At 35.7% G+C, this 21,047-nt stretch overlaps 3 protein-coding genes across 5 annotated transcripts; 2 read left to right on the top strand and 1 right to left on the bottom strand.

Moving 5' to 3' along the window:
• Positions 1 to 288: 288 nt before the first annotated feature.
• On the bottom strand, positions 289 to 2,922 carry LOC114819273 (uncharacterized). The gene is made up of 4 exons (XM_029099586.2): positions 2,290 to 2,922; positions 1,842 to 1,980; positions 1,276 to 1,409; positions 289 to 1,170 (listed from the first exon to the last, which is right to left on the bottom strand). The coding sequence occupies exons 1-4, from the start codon at positions 2,433 to 2,435 to the stop codon at positions 414 to 416; spliced, it is 1,176 nt and encodes a 391-aa protein (XP_028955419.2). The 5' UTR covers positions 2,436 to 2,922; the 3' UTR covers positions 289 to 413.
• A 1,989-nt stretch (positions 2,923 to 4,911) lies between these two features.
• LOC103418221 (uncharacterized) lies at positions 4,912 to 12,845 on the top strand. Of its 3 annotated transcripts, none has more exons than XM_070818851.1 (6): positions 4,912 to 5,281; positions 5,383 to 5,537; positions 7,080 to 7,173; positions 7,325 to 7,362; positions 8,072 to 8,160; positions 9,572 to 12,845. In XM_070818851.1, the coding sequence occupies exon 6, from the start codon at positions 10,735 to 10,737 to the stop codon at positions 12,601 to 12,603; it is 1,869 nt and encodes a 622-aa protein (XP_070674952.1). In that variant the 5' UTR covers positions 4,912 to 5,281; positions 5,383 to 5,537; positions 7,080 to 7,173; positions 7,325 to 7,362; positions 8,072 to 8,160; positions 9,572 to 10,734; the 3' UTR covers positions 12,604 to 12,845. The 3 variants fall into 3 exon arrangements, with proteins under 3 accessions (XP_070674952.1, XP_070674951.1, XP_070674950.1); XM_070818850.1 differs by having other exon boundaries at positions 4,913 to 5,281; positions 9,382 to 12,845; XM_070818849.1 differs by having other exon boundaries at positions 4,917 to 5,281; positions 7,308 to 7,362; positions 8,072 to 12,845.
• Positions 5,205 to 7,337, top strand: LOC139194606 (novel plant SNARE 11-like). Its single transcript, XM_070819492.1, has 5 exons — positions 5,205 to 5,281; positions 5,383 to 5,537; positions 5,655 to 5,664; positions 7,080 to 7,173; positions 7,308 to 7,337. The coding sequence occupies exons 1-5, from the start codon at positions 5,205 to 5,207 to the stop codon at positions 7,335 to 7,337; spliced, it is 366 nt and encodes a 121-aa protein (XP_070675593.1).
• Positions 12,846 to 21,047: the final 8,202 nt, after the last annotated feature.

Below are 21,047 nucleotides of genomic sequence, written 5' to 3'. Positions count from 1 at the left end.
CCAACTTGGTCCTAACCTCCTCACCTTCAGAGCTAGTTGCAAAACATGAATAGCACATTTCAAATCGACTCAATTAATTGCACTGCAGAAACAAAGCATACACTTTACAACACAAAGCTTGATTAACTCGAAACATTTAAGCATAAGCAGGCTTTTGAGGAAGAAAAAAAACCTTCCTTTGATATGCAAGTTAGTCCAAACCAGTTTGTAAAGATAAAATGTCAAAAACAGGGGAGTAAATGCAATCTTCATCAAGCCATCAAAGCAAAGCAGTAAAAGTAGCAAGTGGGTAAAAAGAAGATTTTTATTCCAGTAAAAACTGTAAGAACAGAAGTATTACAATAATATGCCATCAGGCAAAGATGACAATAATTCCTCTAAATTATTCAACCAAACCACAAGATCATCAAGCACTATAACTGGATGAAATTTGGAGACATAGTCAAGTCAATAATCTGAGGATAAGCACTAGTAACTCTGCTCTTTTTCCCGCATAAACCGCTTCTGCATTGGGGAGCTGGAGTTGTCAAATCTATTATCTCGCCTCCACAAGGCCTGAGATAGCTTTTGCCCGGTGACTGATCATCGTCTGTAACTGTAGTTGTCAATTGTTCCCTTACAGGATGCCTCAATTCAACGCTACAGTCATCAGAAGATGTGGTACTGGTAGCCACATTCGAAGATGGAATTCTCACCGGTGATGTTATAAAACCGAACTGCTCTGTGAAATCTTCTCTTACTTCTTGACTGTCTCCATATACGTCATTAATTGTCTTTCCTGTATCATCCTGCTGATCGTCTTCTGAATTATCAACTATAAAATCTGATAATGTGCTGTCATTCAAGAATTCATCGCATTCTTTTTCATTGCAGCACTCATAATTTCCAACTTTATTGCCGATATCATTTTGCTGATCACCTGGTGAATTATGAACCATGATGTCTGATAATGTGTCTTCCTGTGGGGAACTACTGGTACACATATCTTCGTCACATTCCCTTTCATTGCACCAATCATCTTCATTTTCAAAAATGTCATCAGATAGTTTGGTTGAGGAAGGAAGATCATCCATGGAACAAACTTTGACCTTCATCTGCTCCGGCAGGTGTGGACAGCCAGCAGAATGCTTGATGTACTGGCTCGAAAAGAAGTTCACAGTGAGGTTCAAGCTGGTGATCCAAACAAACAAAATTTCACATCCCATTAGTACGAGCAAAAAAAGCATATGTGTATTCATTCACTCACAATTCACGTGAAAACTAATAAAACGATACCTGTGCCATGGCGGAATAGTGAGCATTGTGTATGCAAGCTTGATCTTGCTGACAAGTCCTCCAAGGGTTTTAAAGCTTGCAGCAGCCTGCCTAACTGCCTTTGATACAGTTGGATTCTGCCAGGCCCATTCAAACTGCAATTCCCAAATCAAGTCAATATAAATCGGAAATCCTCAAACAAAAATAATCCCAACCAGGTATTAACTATTAACACATAACTGATTTCAAAATTAGTTCCAACCCAATGTGGGTTCCAATCAAACTGGAGATATCCTTAAATGAAACATATTAACAACATAACTCTCAAGAAATTGGAGTTTGAAAGTTCCCAAATTCCGATTAATAAATCTTCATTTAAATTTGAATCCAATAAATCCGTAAAAAAAAAAAAGGACTAAATGGATGCCAGAATTAGTACAAACTCAAGGTGTCCCAATCAAACTGCAAACATCCCCAATTGGCACATAATTAGGATATAATTCTCAAGAAATTAGCATCTAAGTTGATCCCAGTCAAACATAATTGATATATTAACTAGATTTGGAGGGAAATAAAAATGTAGAGACCTGGAGAGCAGAAACGTTTGTTGGGAAACCATAGATGCACAAAACCATCTCCCAAGGCCGCTTTCGCTTCGTTCTCCAAGCTCCTTGCGATATTTCTCCGTTGTGCTGCCTTATTCGCCGCCGCGGATTCACAGTGAATCTGTATTCAGCATCACCCGGATAAACAAACAGTCAAATTGGAGTCACTTGTTAATCCAATTTATAAAAGAAAGCAGAAGAAAGTCTCAAAATTTAAAATAAATTCAAACGAGAAAGTCCCAAATAAACAAACAATCAAACAGTGAAATTGGGCTGAATTATTAGTCGGAGTTCTGAACGGAAGTTTCAAAATTTAAAGAAATCAGATGGAAAATGATAAAATCAAGAACGGTCTGATTATTCCGAACCGATTGGAGATTAAAAATTGATAAAAATAATTAAGGAAATTGGGGGAAATTGGCAAAATTACCCAATATAAGTGTGGCCTTTGTAGCGAGGGCTGCGAGAGCTCAACAGATAGCAAGCAAAGAATCGACCTTCTCCTTCTTCTTCTACTGCTGCCATCGCCGTTAGGGTTTCTGGGATTTCTGATCCTGCCTTTTTCTTCTGCCTCATCTCTCATACGCTCTCTCTCACAAGCAGACAGCGTTACACAGAGAGGTACATTGAAATGGGAATGAATACGATTCGACCGTTGGAATATTTTACCCTTTTGACTGTTTGAAAACCTCGCCATTCGACGGTCGCGATCTGTCGGTGGTGCTGAAAGAGAAACCAAGTTTTTACCACGTGGCTTGCTGTTCCTTTATTCGCAAAAAGAATAAGCTGATTAGTGCCACTTAAAATACTTTTTGTTTTTATATCTCTATCCATATTTGTTTAGCAAAAATTTTAGGATGAAGTGCCGATAATATCGCGAGATGAACTTGTAGTACGTTGGAAATAAGAAATTAATGAGCAAAGAAGAGATCAATGCACTTAACCTTTATGCGTCGGCAAACCGTGATGGCTGAAATAGATGAGCTGGGCTCAGGTCTGATGTTTGTGTTTCGGTTTGAGGTTTGAAATAGATGTGAGAGAGGGTGGAGATAAATGAGACTTATTTCGGTTTCTAGAGAGAGAAAGAGAGAGGGGAGCAAGTCCACCCTAAGGACTTTGTGCTGGCACCCAGCGCATTTATCCACTCAAGTGAACAGTAATAGACCCCAGTGAACAGTAATAGGCCAAAGCATCTTCACCCCTAACAAAAAATAGCCTAGTCCATTTTATTAAAATATTATTATTATTTATTATAAAATAATAATTTTATTTTTAATTTCTGAATTTATAAAAAATAAAATAATAATAATATTATTATTATCTAAATTTATTAAAAAATTTATGTATTTTTTAAAAGTGAAATTCTTAATTTTTGGGGGGAAAAAACATGGACCGTTGATCTGTGATCGAACGGTTCAGTTTAAAAGTAAAATTTAATTTTTTTTTACCGTTGGAAATCCAACGGTTATGAGCATGCCACGTCACTAATGGGGCTCCGGAGCACAAGTGGGCTGACAGCCCTCTGCAATCTTGTCGCCTACTCGCGGCCACGCGTGATTGTCGCGCACGCGCCAGCCAAATAGGCCGGCTTCTTGCTCAGTCTAATTTGGGCTGGCCTGGTGACCAGCTTGGGTTGCGTCCCAGGCAAAAGGGTCGGCTGGAGTGGATTGACAGGCTCCCAGCCTAATTTTTGTACTTTGTGCTGGGCAAATTCCACTCCGGTGGACTTGCTCTAAGTCACTCATGTATCTTACCATGCAATGTATAAAGTGTAAAATATTGTACCAATTCATTATATATAAATGATTATGGTGTGTTTAAACTTCTTTCATTAATTACTACATTTTTTCTACACTCACAATGTTTGCCAGCTCGCTATATAATCAACTTAAATCAGTTAAATCCATTATGCAATATTTTTTTTTCCAATTTTTTGTAATAAACTAATAGATAATTAACTAAATAAACATCCTGCAAAATTTCAATAAATTTTTTTAAGTTTTTCTTACAATTTTCGTGGTTTTTATTCAATTTTTATCGATATCGATAATATCTCAATATTTCCATCGAAATTTTCATATTTTTAAACTACGATATTTCCGACATCATCGATATTTTAGACTTTGCTAACGAACCAACAAGCGTTTCAAAACGGCCAAATGTTTTGGCGTAAATTTTAAACGCGCTCCTCCCTCCCTCTCTCTCTCCGGACTCCCCCACCAAAAACAAAAAATAAATGGGACACTTTGGATGCAGTCCCTAACTATCAATATTCTTTGATTGAAACCTTGTTAGTTTTTAGTTTTTGATTGAGGTCCCTAACATTAATGTAATAATGCAAGTTACTATATTTTTTAAATTAAAAATTAAAAATTGAAATTTGTAATTGTTTATATTAATGAGATTTTAAATAAAACCCATAATTTATGGGATTAAAAATAATAAAATATAAATTATACTCTCTATTATATTGTGTTTGTGTGTGTGTGTTTGTGTGTGTATACAATTATGGATGGGTACATTAACCAAAATTAACAAAAAAAGTTATTGTACCAAAACATGGATACATTCTCAAATCAACGAAAAAGAATGTACCCATATAAGTTTAAACATGGATTAAAATTTTTTAATGGATTTTATATTAAAAAAATGGTACATTTTACATATAACAAATTGATATATTTGAGAATGGGTACGTTTAAGATTAAAAAAATTAAAAAAATATATGAATAGGTACATTTAAGATTAAAAAATTGAGAATATTTTTATATATAAAAAAACTAATAGGTACAAACTTAATTTAATTTTTTATTATTTTCGAAATGTTTGAATTGAAAATTAATTAGAAGTTTAATAGAGGTATGAGTATTAAACCCTAAATTAATTACTAATTTTTATATTAAAAAAATTATATAATAAACATATAAATTCATTATCACATTAATGATAGGGACTTAAATCAAAATTTGGGAACTAATAAGGTCTTAGTCAATAAACAGTAACAACTAGGACGGATACCAATTTTTCCAAAATAAATATAAAACAATTCCAAATAATTTGTTTTGTATCTGTAAATCACGAGGAGGAAGCTCTTTGTATTATAACCCTCCGATCCCCATCGTAACCCACATTGCCCCGGATCCCATCGCGCATTTCTAATATTTTTTTATTCGATTTGTTTTGGATGCGATTTGATTCTTTGTATTGTTTCGATTCGATTTGGTTAGGCGGTTCGAAGCCGATTGGATTTGATTGGGAGATTTCTGAGGATCTGTAAGCTTTGTGATGATCTGAAGGATTCGATGGATTGGATTTGATTTGATTTGATTGCTTTGTGTTGGAGAGATGGATCCGTTATCTGCAATCAGCGAAGAGCTGGCGGAGATCGACGGACAAATCGCCGATATCTTCCGTGCATTGTCGTAAGCATCTGTTTGGCTTTGCTTTGGATCGAATTTCTGAGTATTTTGTGGTTCCTGAAAGTTACAGGCTCTAATAGTCTTAGTGTTTGGATATATGGCAGAAATGGGTTTCAGAAGCTGGAGAAGATTCAGGACTCGAATAGGCAGAGTCGGCAGCTGGAAGAGCTCACTGACAAGATGCGAGACTGTAAAGGTCGTACCCAGTGCACAAGGCTCCCGCTTTACGCAGGGTCTGGGAGATGCGAGACTGTAAGAGGTATTAATTTTTCTTTTTCTTTTTCTACAGTTTTATCCTCTTTATTTATCGTCCACAAGTGTGGGTTAATTTTCAATTCAATTTTCTTCATAAGTTGGTGAATGTCTGTGCTGCCAGTTATTGAATGGTAAATTGGGTTCTTGACTGTGATTGGAGGTAATGCAATTGAATTAGCTTAAATATCAAGAAATGGGTAGTTGGCCAAGAAATAGATGAGTTTCAGTACACTACGCTCCATTGGATCTTGATGTAGGAATTTATACTTGGCTTTTTTCACGTTTAAGGGTTCGATTTGACTTGAATTTATTGAAGTTAGAATCAATGATTTTCCTCAAATTATATTCATAAGCTAAATGATGATAAAGAAAGGAGCTTTTTAGAGGATCTTTTTTTTTTTTTTTTGGTTTGTGATTGAATTTATTTACTGAGAAGAATAGAAAGATGCTCAATACTCAGAGAGGTTTACCTGAATGTTTTTTCTTGAGGTATATAGAAGTATACATGGATGGGTCCTCCTAATTAACAATTTTATTTCTTAATACCCTAAACATTGATGGCACTATTTTGCCTTAAAATAGGGGGTGGATATTGTTTGGGTCCTTTGGGAGGCTGTTTAAGCTGCGTAATTCCGGCAACTTTCATGTCATTATTTTGTGAGCACAAGGCATTTGGGGGACGGAAGAAGAGTGTGTAGGCCTACGGAGGTGTTGAGTGATGGATGTGTTTTGGGTGGTGTAGCCAGTAATAAATTAGACGATGCGATAGCATTAGGGAGATGCGGAGGTTTTGTGGGATAACCGCTAATTTTAATCGTTACTGTGAGCTTCAGTTCCTTCAGAATTTTGCGAAATTCCTGTTTCTTCCTTTTCAGATTGGGGGGATGCCATTATTTTGGAGGGCAGGAGGAAAGTTTTGTTTGTTCCATTTTAAATGTCTTTTTATGATTGTTTATCCATTTCTGGTAATAAAATTTGTATCGACAAAAAAATAATATACTTGGGAGTGGAATATTTATACAATTTGTGACTAATGCTGAAAATGTGATAAAGTGCAACTAAGCTGACATTTAGTTGCATCCTGCTCCATTATATGTAAGGGATGGAAATATCTTGTCTAATGTCATGTTTGGGATTGGTGACCACTGACCAAGTGACCAGCAATGAACATTATTTGCTTCTTATGCCCAGATATGCATATTAATTCAGTACTCGTTCCTTTTATGTAGACCTCTGGATTTTCTTGGTCACCTTTTTACTTTTCTACCCAATAGTATCCGTTACCTAAACCCCTAAATTCCATATACTAATGTATTATTTGTGTTGACATGTCATTTGAAAAACAAATGCTATAATCTTATGGATCTGTGCTTAGTTTATTTGTTTTGGCCAGCATATGGGGTTTCCTGCCTTCAAATTTTCTGGCCTTCATTTGTAAGAGTTGCGGTTATCCAATTCAACTTCCTTCTGATGTTTGAATTCCAACCTGTGACACTCATCAATTTGGGTGTCCTGTGAATAAGGTTATATGTTGTGTTGTTTTCAGGCTTATCAAAGAATTTGATAGAGAAGTCAAGAATATGGAGAGAATAAATGACCCAAATACCAGTAGAATGCTGAATGAGAAAAAGCAGTCAATGGTGTGTTTTAATTCCTTATTTCATTTCCAGACTCTGCTATGCTTACTTTTTTTTTTCCTTTTCTAATTTCCTTTGTTTTAATTATCTTCTTGTGTATATTAATTGTTTTTAACATGTTATACTTGTGTTAATAGATTGAACCGTTGTGCAGATCAAAGAGTTGAATTCATATGTGGCTCTGAAAAAACAGTAAGTTAGCATGAGCAAGAAATTACCTTCATTGATTCTTAGCAGAAATACCCAATTCATTTGCCTTTTTGGGTATTTCTTAAGTGTACATTATATTAGTTATTTTTGTGTGGATGAACGGTATTGTATCCATCTGACTTTGACATCTATTACCCCAGGCTTATATATATGATATTTCGTTGATATATAGGTTCATTACATATCAATTTGGAGAGTGAAATACCTGTGTTAGAAAACACCTTTTTTTCTGAGTCTTAATTATTATTTCACATATGATTATCCAACGTTCCCATATTTACCAAATATTTAACGTGGATGTTTTTTAGACTGATGTAGTGATGAACATGTCTCCGTCCTATCACCCCCCCCCCCCCAACACACACACAGACACAGAGTTACAGTTACACTTTAACCAGAGATGCAAGTGTGCACTGGGTAACTTGTTATGGAAGGCAGTAGTCGCGCAATCTTTTCTCTAAGTTTTAATAGTACAAGAAGCCTGATTTTACAATACAGGAAGATAATTTATTTTCATTATTCTTGAAAAAAGCTTTGTTGTTGTTGTTGTTGTTATTCTTGAAATTGTCCCATTGGATGCTCAAAGTACTGGTTTATGCTTGGGTCAAAGTTGTTTTTTTTTTTTTAATTGATGATATATCTTTTTTCTAATAATAATTTTATAGAAACATTTGGTGTGCCTTTGGTACAGATATGCATCAAACCTTGAAAACAAGAAAATTGATCTCTTTGATATGCCGGCAGAAGACTTTGGGGAACAAAATGTCTTGCTAGCCTCGGGTAAGCAAATATCTACGTTTTTGTTAACATGCAATCTGGCCTTGTATACTTTTGCACTAATGGGCTACAATTCACTATCAACATATTACCCATCCGCTGATATTCTATGGTTTTACATATAGCGCTCACACACATGCTCGTGCACATGCACACATACCCGCACTCGCTCATACTGACAGACTTGCACTCGTACAAATATATAGTGGATGCCATAACATCCTACATGGTTGATGTGGGGAGAAGAAAATAGACACTTGAGAGGCACCGATTGAAATGCAATGTTTACTTACATAACATCCTGCATGATTGACCGCACAATATACTATGAACAACTAAAATATAAGGATCCTAGGATCCTCACAAAGAAAATCCGGAGAAAATCCTCATCCTCTAATCTTAATGCTAATGCAAATTCAAATCTTTTGCACCCAAAGCTCTTTGTGACTTTTTTGTGGTCTATGTCGGGATTTGGCACTTGTCAACTGCTAACTCTACACTTAAACGCTCTTTTAACTCACTTAAAACCACACAAGGAAAAGAAAAAATAAAACCAACCCATGGGACACTGTCAAGCACGGGCAGTGGTCATGTCAATAATTTCATGTTTGACATATTTCCCTACGTTTGGTTTTGAAGAAATGCATATACACCAACAAACCTACATTTTGACATCTTCCCATCATCAACCCAAAAAATAAGTAAAGAAACCAATGTCCATATTCCATATGCAAAATATTGCATTAAGGGAGTGAATCCACACTTTTTGTGAGCATGGAGGGTCAGATAAGAATGTAAGGGCCTGTTTGGTGGGCCAGTTGGAATATATGTTGTGACCAATTAAAATGGATTTGAGTTCACTCTGTTGTTTGTTGTGTCAAACTGTAAGATGAACTAGATTATACATGATGAGATATGAATCTATAATAGAGTGGGCTATCTAACTTATAATATTGCATAGGTTACAAGTCTTGTTTTACAAAGCCTAACCTATAATTGATGCCCATTCCTGTCTAGCCCACCAAAAGAGCCCAAGAGTATAAAAAGAAAGTCCTTTTGTGATTCCCTAATATAAGTGGGATATATATATTGTATTTTTCATGTAAGTTTAAGAATATATAGATAAATTTGTGAAATTTTATCATGTCAGTTGCATTGTGAGGATATGTTCATGACACTTTGTAATTGCATGCCTAATTAACCCTAATTAGCCCAATAAAAAAGGTCTTTTGCAAGATATCATTCGAGTTGCATTGCGAGGATAAGTTCATGACAAGAAAATGGCATTGTAATTGCATGACTTTCAAGTTTAGAAGGGTCTGTTCGGTCCCAACTCAATCTCCACCCCTCCAAAACCAAATTGAATTCCATGGCTGTCTATCAATACCGAACATTTTTCCCCTCTTCACTGAAGGCACTCCGAGATGTAATCAAAACAAAAAATGATTTCATTCCCCTGGAGAGAGAGGTGAGAAGCCTCGAAAATAATAACCAAAATGTTGACTATGAAAAGCTCGAAGACTTCCACGCGAAGGAGGCAGCTTTTCTAAGAGACTTAGAGGAGCTTCAGAGCCACAGGAGGGTTGTTGTTGAAGATCTCCAAGATGCAGAAGCCCTCTGCGACCTTGCCTCTTCTGAGAAGCATGGTTGGAAAGTGGAGATTTTAATAAATGATGACAGTTCTGGTAACTTCAAAAGGGAAGTACATGATGCGGGCCAAAGGGTGGGGATAGAGGTCACTCCAGAAAAGAACAAAGTGCTCAAGCAGCATTAGGTCACTCCAGAGAAGAGAAGGAAGAATTGCTGAAGGAAAGGAAGAAGTCCTGAAGCAAGGAGCATTAAGTAAGAGTGCTATTTTAAATATTTTAATTTAGGCGAACGTGGACGCACGTAAAAACGTTTATGTTATTTGCTTTCATATATATATATGAATTAATATAAAATAGAGTGGTTTAATGAATGGGTTTCGCAAAACATTGTTCAAACTAAAAGTAGTTTAACAAGCGTGGAACCATGGCAGCATGAGCTGCGTGACAATTCTAAACCAAAGAAATTAGGAATGGCACACTGCTCAGCTCCAATAAATTGAACAAACAATCTTAATTACGTATTGAGTTAAAGATATTTATCAACTCGGGTGAGGTGAGGGATCAAAAATTATCACACACTCTTTTAACATTATTTATAAATTAAATGGTTTTGTAAAACGAAACAGAAAATTACTAACAAAAAAATAAGAAAACTATTCTTCTGAACCAAACAATCATTTACTTTTTCTAAAATAAAAAATTCTTATTTAGAAGGATCAATAAGGCTTTGTTGTTGTAGTTTTTGTTAAAAAGTGAAAGACGGTTGCAGTCCTAATTCTATTAAAACTGTGATTTTTATAAATCCTAATAGATTATTAATCGTATTACTTGGAAAACAAGGATAAATAATCATGAGAATTATATGACACGCACAACTCCCGACCAATGTATATCCTCATATCTTCTTCTCCAACAAATAAAGATCCTCAATTCCTACTCCAACCGCCACCCAACAGAGACGGACATAATTTGAATTTGAGATTTAGAGATGAAGAATCTGGCCAGAGTTCTGAAATTAGCAACACCTGGCAGCATTGTTTCTTTTCCTGCACTGACAAGGGTGGTTGGTGTCGCTCCTCCTCCGCAATTCCACCTCGCAACAAGATTCATAGCGTCCAAGGTGGCCGACGCCGCCGCTAAGTCTCAGATTATGGCTTCCTCCTACTCTGCCTCCTCCTCCTCCTCCTATAGCGACCCATGCCTCGATATCTTTTTCAAGGTGCGACCACCACCAGCATCTGCCGCCCGTACTTCCCACACTGACACTGCCCTCATCAACTCTCTCGAGCAACGGCTCCCACTCGCCTGGTCCCACAACCCCCTCACCACCCTCAAGCTTATCTCCAACCTCTCCACAAATCACGTCTATCCGGAAGCCTCGTCCGCGGCCACGTCTTGGCTCCACCGCAACCACCCCAGAACTCTGGCGCATAACCTTGACTCTTTCGGGGGATTGTACGCCATTGTCGAGATTCTCTACAGCCTTCTCCTTCCGCAGGACCAGCAGGAGACGGAGGTGGATGAGATGGAGGAGAAACACCGCCAGAGATACAACCGCGATCCGCATTACAAGTCCTTGCACGACCGCGCTATGGATATTTTCGTGGAGCGGCTCAAGTCCGATGTTCAAAAGATGCAGCAGAACAAGCTGGAACTCAAGCCTTCTGATTATTTAACTGATGACGACGATCATGACGAGGATGATTCTCGGGAACATGATTCTGTTATACGTCCTATTGATGCTGATGCTTTCGCTGATCTCTACGTCTCCGAGGCCGCAGACTGTTTCCTCACCACATTCCCCTCCGACGCCCATGCCATCCGCGCCATTGCGCTTCGCGAAAGCACTGCCAGGCGGCTCTTCCCTTTGGTGTCACAATCGCAACAACCAGATCAATCATCAAAGGAGGATGAACAGTGGGAGCGGCTGAGGAAGGAGTTCTTGGCGCCCTTGCAGAAGTACTACAAGCGTCAGGGCAGGTTCAACCCGAGACGGTGGGGTGTGGATATTAAATATTTGGAGCAGGTGAAAGCCTCAGCATCAACAGCAAACAAAGGCAATTTAAGCTGCGTCATAGAGCCCGATGCTTTGCTTCCACATTTTATCATACGATATTTGAAAGATGCGAATGTTGGGGAGGCGGCTGAGCTTCAGTGGAATGCATTGCTGCGCAAGCACAAGGAGGGTGGCAAATTCAGAAACTGCTTCGCTGTATGTAACATGAACAGAATTACGGGCGGGGCTAGGGAATTGACGGCGAGTTTGGGACTTTTTGTGAGTGAACTGAATGAAGAGCCGGCCTGGAAAGGAAAGCTGATCAGTTCCGCTCCTCTTCCGGCTGCTGCCGGGGATGACCACGCTCTGTTATTTCGTCTTCCTCATCTGTATTCAGTACCCTGCAACGATGGCCTAAGGTCCAAATTATCTTTTTTTATGGGAATGGACGGCCGCCTGGTAGTTCATTTGCAAAAGGTGTTTGATTTGATTCTCCAAGTGAGTGTCAATGAGAATTTGAAGCCAGATCAGATGATCCAGAAGCTCTTTATCTTCAACTACAACATGGGCTCTGATTTTTTTGATGGCGCGGCCTGGGAGACTCAGTACGAGGCCATAAGGACCATGTTTAAGGACAAAGGGTATGGGGATGATGCGGTGCCTCACATTCTGTTTTGGGATATTTGGTGCTGGGAATTGCCTTCAATCGCTTTGCCTCGTCCAGGGGTGACGCTATTGCGTGGCTGGTCTAATAATTTGGTCAGGTCCTTCTTGGAGAATGGTGGGGAGATTGGCCCGCACCATGTCATGGAAGCAGCCTTCTCGGACAAACATTTTCAAGCTCTTGCTGTTGTGGACTGATTTGCTCACTTGCTCATCGTGGACTCCGTTGGCAACTTGGCATTGTCATTGGGTTGATGCTCTATGTTCCGTTCGCATTCATCATCTCTTACTTGACATAATTTCCTGATCTCTCCCTCTTAGTTGTTTCTTTGCTTGCTAGCTAACAGCATTTTCTGCTCCGAACTTGAAAACTATTTGGTATTATGTATCTGGGTATCCCCTAAATTATAATATATGGATGATTGAGTATTATGGATTCATTTACTGAAATTAAGCTTATTCAGTTTTTATTTTTACTTGTAATCTTTAGTTAGGGATGTTATTCCTTTCTTTGTTACAAGTTTGGACCAAATTAACTAAGCCTTTGCCATTTGTTATTCAGTTTTTAATTAAGCTCATTCATTCAGAGGAAACGAAGCCATTGCCATTTGTTTCGTATACCTTCCCTTCGATCTTCAAACGGAATGGGAATTAGATGTACCTACAAAAGGGTCTAAATCACTTGAGATTGTGGAAGCATCACAATTTTTCTGGTTAAATACATCAAGAGATGCTTTCCCATATTTCCCGCATTCAGTTCTAGCTAGAAGTAATACAATAGAAAGAGATAGAAATGGACTCCTGGACAGAAAAAGAGAATGAGATTGTTCCCTGAGAGTGCTCTTGCTACGGTTAAGCGATCTACGAATAATTCCTTGACGCTATATATTGCTCAGCTGCAATGGGATTTAGGATACGAGTTTGTTGTGTTTGTGAACTTGTGCTCAACTCCGGAGTTGGTTCATCGTGTTTTTTCGTTCTGGTACTTACAGTCATATAGCACGATTAGCTACAAGTTAGTTAATCACCTACTTATTATTTTTTGCCATCGCAAATCTGCAATTCAAAGACTTTTGCCAAGGAGGGTATCTGCATCTCAAATTAAACAGTTCAAACAAAATCTCAACTTCGACAGGATGACGACGATGCTGTTACAATGTAAATTGCTTTTACTGGTGGGGTTTATCTCATTTAAGTTGTAATGGTACCGCAACTTTAATCCAATTGGAGCGATGCTCCATCAATTAAAAATTTGTTACCATTTGTTCCTTAACTCACCAAAACATATAACTATGGTTCTTTTCGTCAACTTCGTCAAAACTTCCGTTAAAATGAGCCATGTCGGAAGAACATTACTAAACTATGTTTCAATTTGGCTAAAGTTGAGGGATCATTTCTCCTGTTAAGGTTAAAGTTGAGAGACCATTGCTATAATTTTCTCATTTAGTTTTTCATATTGCCGTTTAATTTAGCCTTATGTGCGTGTCACCTAACTTATTTTGAGGTAATAATTCTCAACATATGAACATTTAACCTCCAAATTTAAATTTCGATAAATAATGAAAAATAACACAACCAACCCATTCTTGTCAACGACCTTCACCACAACTCCTTTTTATCTTCATCATTGACCAATTAGGTTTTCTAATACGATGGTTTGACATCATGAAAATTTGGAAATGAAAATAAATAGTGGTTGCAGGTAGGAAGAAAAAAAATGGAAGAATTGAATGAGTGAAGTGAATTTTTGTGGATTTTAATAAATACATGTCATTTAGTACTACGGTCCAGTGATTTCTTCCCTCTGACCGTATACAAGGTGTATTTTAGGATGTATTGGTTCTCATACATTATTTACCCTTTGGTTGTATTTGTAGTCACTTTTTACTAAATCTTTGTTTGGTAAATTATTTTATGTACCAAATTAATCTTCAAATTTCAAAGTGAATTTCGATTTTCATGGATTGAATGCATCTAAGTCAGAAGCTGACGTGATAGAAATATACAACGCAATAAAATGATAACATTTTGCACGATAAATTATAGGTATTGGTGGTTAACAAATTGGGTTTAAGTTTAGCATTATTTCATACAACGCAAACACAATACATTTATGGTAAATGAACATTAGAGTATGTAATGCATTATAACAGCCACTTAGTACTACAGTCTAATAGTATTCTTTTTTATTTGTAAGTGAAAGATCTTACGTTTGAATTTTAAAAATAGAGAGTTCCCATAGATGAGTTGAGCTCGAAGCCCTAGAAAGATAGTTTTATTTAATTTTTTTTAAAGGGGATTAGTTGGTGGTTTCGTTACAGTAGTCTATTCTTCTGAGATTCGGGAAGACTCACAAAGGTATTTCAGCCTCCCTCTGGAAAGTTAATTGATAGTGTTATTGGGCAGTTTGATCAGGTTCAATCAGTTGGGGATGATTGTCTGACGAATGAATTGGAAACACAACGTTTTCATTTTTTTTTAAATTGTAGAATTAAGTCAGATCAGATCACAATTTCTAAATTCGAAAGTTTTAAAATATTTGAATTCAGATAATCTCATAAATTTTGAAACATGATTTAGAAATTCATTTCTATTACAAGTTTTTTAATATTCTTGAACTTTTTCGTACTTACAAATTTATTGTTATTTCTCAATATTTGGTATACCGTATACGCTTATATATCAATCCAGTTTATTTTGTGATATATGCTTTTTATTTTTAATATATAAGTGTACGATTAACATAAAAACAATAAACAAAGTGCATTCAAAATTAACAATAAAATACAAAACTTGATTGCAAAACATAATTTTGGTAAATAAATATAAAAAACGGGAATATTTTGGAACGTTTCATACTCTTTTTGGATAAATATTCGATTTTTTCTTTTTGTTTGCAGCCTTCCTAAGATGTTATGTATACATGGTTCGGTCAAACAAATGCCTTTTGGTGTAGGATAAAAAGAAAAATGATTGGAGTGACTTGGTGGGAATGGGAAATGGTGAGATGTATGTCCTTTTCTTTTTGGTTGCTGCGTGTGCCATGAGTTATGTATTGAATTGTGACATATAATACGCTCACACATGTGATGTGTACAATTTTTTTTATAAAAGGAACTTCTAACTTAGAAAACAATTAATATTGACCACCCCTAATCCTAATTCTAAACGGATTTGGATCCTGTTCGAATTCAAATTGTGAGATCTTAAGAATCTTTACATCCTAATCAATTATCGTATATCGTATGGTTAATTTTTTATTTAATCTTAATGCTAGTACGACTTCAAATCTTTTGCCCCCAAAACTCTTTGTGACTTGTCAACTGTTAACTCTATTTAACTCACTTAAAAACACTAAGAATAAAAAAACAAAAAACAAAATACAAATATGTAATGTGAAGAACCAGGACCATCGGCATGGTGGTAGAGTCCAAATCTTCTGCATCCAAAAACCCATGTGGCCTCTCTGTGCCCTTGATTTTATTGAGCATGTCTTGGGACTTGAGACTTGAAGCTTGATTTGATTGGGTGTGACTGTTGACATGCTCAATAAAATCAAAGGCACAGAGAGGTCACATGAGTTTTTGGGTGCAGAAGATTTGGACTCGTGGGAGTGGAAGTGGGAGTGGGGGTGGGCAGGAACGGTTGGGCTTCTAGGTTTAACTTTTTATTTTTTTTATTTTTTAATTTTTTTTCAGAGAATTATGGTGTTTAAAAGTAGAGTTAATAACAGGTGTCAAACTCTGAGATAGGTGACAAAAATGCCACATAAAATTTTGAGAACAATACTTGGCTATTAAAAATGAGTACGAACTCCTACTCAAAATTTTTAGTGTTTTAATCATAGAGTTTTGTGTTTATAATCAGAACTGTTCATATTATAAATCACACTGTAAAGATTATATCTGGAAAAAAAAATTAATATTAAGGTCGTTTAATCAATCTATTATAATAAGTACATAGACGGTTCATAATGTTTTTACCAATACCGTTCATTTATTTTTAAATGGTTTGATGACTAAACAATCTTAGTTTTAATTGATTTTTTGCAGAGACGATCTTTATAGGGTGATTTATAATATGAACGGTTCTTATTATAAACACGAAGTTCTATAAATTGACAACGAATAAATTTGAAAAATTTTAAGTAAGAGTTTCTACTAATCTTTAAGTAGCCAAGTATTGTGTCAAATTTTGAGTGGAGAAGATTTAAACTTTCCTCATGCATCAGTCATAATTTCATACGACTGGTTTTGACAGTATTTGAAAACAAGTTATGTTGTCGGATAAGATAGCTAGCTTGTCCTCGTCTCTTGGGTGGAAAAAAGAAAAGAAAATGTAATTCTTATAATCAAACCCACTCAATCAAGAGTTTTTTTTTTTTTAGGGAAACTAATAAAAAAGATTTGATAATTTTGAGTTTTAATTAAAATGATAAAAAGATGTTGTAAGTGAATAGTATCATGAGTGATTTTTTAGCGTAAAAATGTTATTTTCGTTAAAAGTGAACAGTACCGGGAGTGTTTCATTACAACTTCATTTTTTTTTTGTTGACCAAACACGCAGAACTGTTAACAATTGTGGTTCAAATACAACAACAATTTAAACAATTTCGGGATTTTTATTCATGAATAATGCTTTCGAGTTTATTAGTTGAACTTTAACATGGTATCAAAACATACAATTCATGTGTTTGAGTCGAAGCGCCTAATATGCACATAATCGAAGGTCGAAGGTCCATTTCGAGAAATCAAACATTTTGCATAAAAACTTAAACGATGTTTAGTTTCTATACTCGCTACCAATTGGTTTTTAAATTGAATTAAAAAATTTAGTTGAATAATATCTTTCTTTTGCATGAATAATGTGGTTTTCTAAAGTAAAGCAAGACCCGAAACAAAGCAACCCTTTTCTCATCAAAGCTGCATCTGTTTACAAAAGTTTTGAAAAAAAAAGAATCTAGTAACTGAAAAAGCAAGAGTTGAAGCTTCAACACAAGCAACAATGGACAGATAGTCAAGCAGTACCAACCAACGCATTAGAATATTGTAGACTTTTTTGTAGTTAAGTCAAATGGCTGACAAACATAGTGATTGCTGACTTCCTTTTGAGAGGAAGGCCATCACCCACCAAACCCTTTGGGGTGATCATGCAACGTCAATTATGTTTAAGGGAACCGATTACCTTTTTCTCATCAAACCTGCATTTTATGCATATTTTAATATAAAAGTTTTGAAAAAAACTGGTAACTGAAAAAAGCGAGACTTGAAGCTTCAACACAAGCAACAATGGACAGAGTCGAGCAGTCCTAACACATCAGAATATTGTAGACTTTTTGTAGTTTGTCAAAAGGCTGACAAACATAGTGATTGCTGACTTCCTTTTGAAAGGAAGGCCATCACCCACCAAACCTGTAATTTGGCCTTTGGGGGTGAGGATGATCATGCAGCGTACGTCAATGGAACATCTACTTGTTTTCTATATTATATACGATACATTTTATTTCTTTTTTTATGAACCATACTATGCAGTATGCACATGGAATAAAATCATTCTATTCTATGTGCATTCTGTTGGATATAAGTCAACAATCTGTGATAATTTATATATGCTAATAAATAATAAATGCAATGGGAATTAACAGAATATAAACTAGAATACGAATTATAAAAACAGACAACTTGAAGATCGAGGCTTGCGTACCGCAATGTCCTTGAAACAGAAATTTCGCCCATACTCAGTGTTTGTAGTTCTACGGACGTCTGCTTCACCAGGATTCAACGATCTAAGTCAGAAATTCCAGCACCGAAAAATTGACTTCTGACGAATTTTAATGTGGTTCTCTCAGAAATGATGTTTATGACTGCAAGAGAAGATTTATGATATTTCTGTGTTCTAAATGCCATGCAGATGGATGTATATATAATGTGATTATACCTGTTCGCAACAGGTATGAGGAAGGGATGCATCTGTTGGGAGACATCTGCTGAAAAGGGTGTTTTTGTTTCTGCTTTTTCACACTTCAGACTTCATCTGAAAAGATGAGTCTGTTGGTAAAAATAATTAATTAATTAATTTAAATTCGAAATTAAAAATAATTAATTAATTCCGAAAATAAATAATTAATTTAATTATTAGAGCCCAAGAGGCCCAAGGCCCATCTTTTGACAATTAAATATATATTAATTATATATATTAATTACCAATTAATTAGTAAACCCCAAAGGTCAATCCCAAAGGTGAGCCCAATTTTAGTCTCCAGACCTATTACTCCAATCACTTTCTATAAAGGACAAAGTCTTATAAAGTGATAAAATCTTTTGGGAATGGCCAATGTGGGACAAAGAAATTTCTACTCAAACTACTCAAATTTCCAACACATTCATATTCCAAGTTTTTTGTTCAACAAATTCATCCGTTCAAATTATGTTTACCATAACTTATTATGCATATAACCACTGATGGTATGGCCTAATGATGTTAATTCTCTCTATTTGTGAGTGAGAGATTTCATATTCAACTTACACAGATAATGAATTTATTACATGTTCAAGTGTCCAATATATTTATGATAGCGGGTTCTTAGAAATTCTGATAACGAGTTTATAACTCAAGTAGTTAAGAAAAGTTTCTTAGTAGACACTCATATGTCATATGTTTATTAGAGTTTTGAGACTCCATGTCCCACATCGGGAACATAGGTTTCCCATGCTGAAATGCTTGCGGCTAGACGTGCAACAGAGCTTCTAGTGGAATTCCAAACTGCTAATTCAAATTGGGTTTTGGAAGGAGACTCGAGTATTGTGATTGCAGCGGTGAGTCGTTCAGAGATTGTTTGTTCATTCTTGGGACCTGTAATATTTTAATATTATGTAATTAAATTTTTCTATGTAGTTTATTCATTTGTTTAATAAGAGAATTATTATTAATATTTCAAAAATCTAATTATATATTCTTCATAAGATTATTTTGCTTTCTAAATATAAAAAGTTTGGAGTGCACAATTAGATTTTTAGAATATTAATAACAATTTGCTTATTATATATGATGTTTTTAAAACTCCATGATATATGTACACGCATACGTTTTACATTTAGTACACGTTGTTTACATATATTTTCAATAATACACAAAATTTAAGTACCAAAGTTTTCAAAAATTCTCTTCGCAAAGTTGCCCAATAATACTACGTACTTTTTGTGGAGCCAAAAATAATCACAAGGAGACACATGGATTTTTGATAAAAGAGGACAAAACTACCCTTGGGCTATACCGGGATTCACATGCAAGTAACGTGACTTAAATTGACGGAAAATTGAATATAGTAGCTTCAAATATAACATTAGGGATGTAATTGGCAGATTTTTATAATTCAAGGACTAATTTTTCTGAAAAAAAAAATAGTTTAGGGACCTAATTTTCACTAAGGTGATAATTTAGGGACTAAATTGGCAATTTACCCGAAATTTTATGGTGGTTCAGAGTACTCGGGGTTTTCTAAACGTTAATTTTTAAATTTTGTATTTTTAAACAAAGATTTGAAGGTTAAAATAACCGGAGTGTCTTAAAATGTCTAAAGTATTCTAAAACATTTTGAGTATTTTATACTCTAAAACATCATAAAAAAATATTCTGATAAATTACAATACCAAATCGCCTATAAATAACCTCGTTCTCTCATTTTGAACTTAAAAAACCTCAATTTGCAAGTTTCTTACATTAGTTTTAGAAGGGGCCTAATTGATTTTCTTTTAATTAGATAGCTTTTTTATTATGACGAACATGTAATGATCAGTTCACTCATGTTATAACACCGATTTCAAATCCCTTCCAAAAACAGAAGTTGACTGTATATTTTGATACAGGTGGACTTTATCTTGATAAAAGTTGACCTCCGTTTCTAACGAGCATTATTCTGAATTTTTTAAGGGAGAGGAATTGAATCAATCAAAGTTGTGGAAGGGTGGATCATTTGAATATGTCACATCCTCCATGGGAATGAGTCCATTAATTGATTAATTCAACTCTAACCTAATCTATCCACTTCCCAACCCAAAAAAACGAAGAAGAAAAGCTAATCCGTCCACTTGCATCATCCAACCACTCTCAGAAAGTTTTTAGTATACCAAAAACACGGTCTAATAAATTAAGTGTCGTAAAATAATTAGTTAAAAGTTTTTATTTTTATATTTTAGTATCAGCCAATTATTTTATAATATTTAATGTGTCTAGCCATGTTCTTGTTGGAGTGTAAAATCTCTCCTACCAATCAGTTACCAATAGCAGCCTAACATTTCGCCAAAAGGTTGGCCAAACAGGAGAAATAATGAACCCAAAAGCACAAGAAAACAATGTATGATTATATTCAAATCCCCAAGTCAGAAAACCTAGCACAATTAAAGCACAAAAACCAGGCCACTCAACTGTGAGTTACACTCCATAGTTTCCATATACAATGTTGGCCGAGTCCTTCAGGTACATGCCGGGGAATTCTATACTCTCAGACTTTTAACCGTTAGATTATTGGTCAACGATATATTAATCAAATATCTAACGTTTAAAAATCGAAGAGTATAGGATGCTCTAGGGAACCATTGAATTTTCGTTGATGGACCTCCTCCAACAGCTCGTCAAGGAATGAA

Source organism: Malus domestica, chromosome 03 (genome assembly GCF_042453785.1).
Source record: "Malus domestica chromosome 03, GDT2T_hap1".
Classification (NCBI taxonomy): domain Eukaryota; kingdom Viridiplantae; phylum Streptophyta; class Magnoliopsida; order Rosales; family Rosaceae; genus Malus; species Malus domestica.
This window is presented reverse-complemented; position numbering and strand designations above follow the sequence as displayed.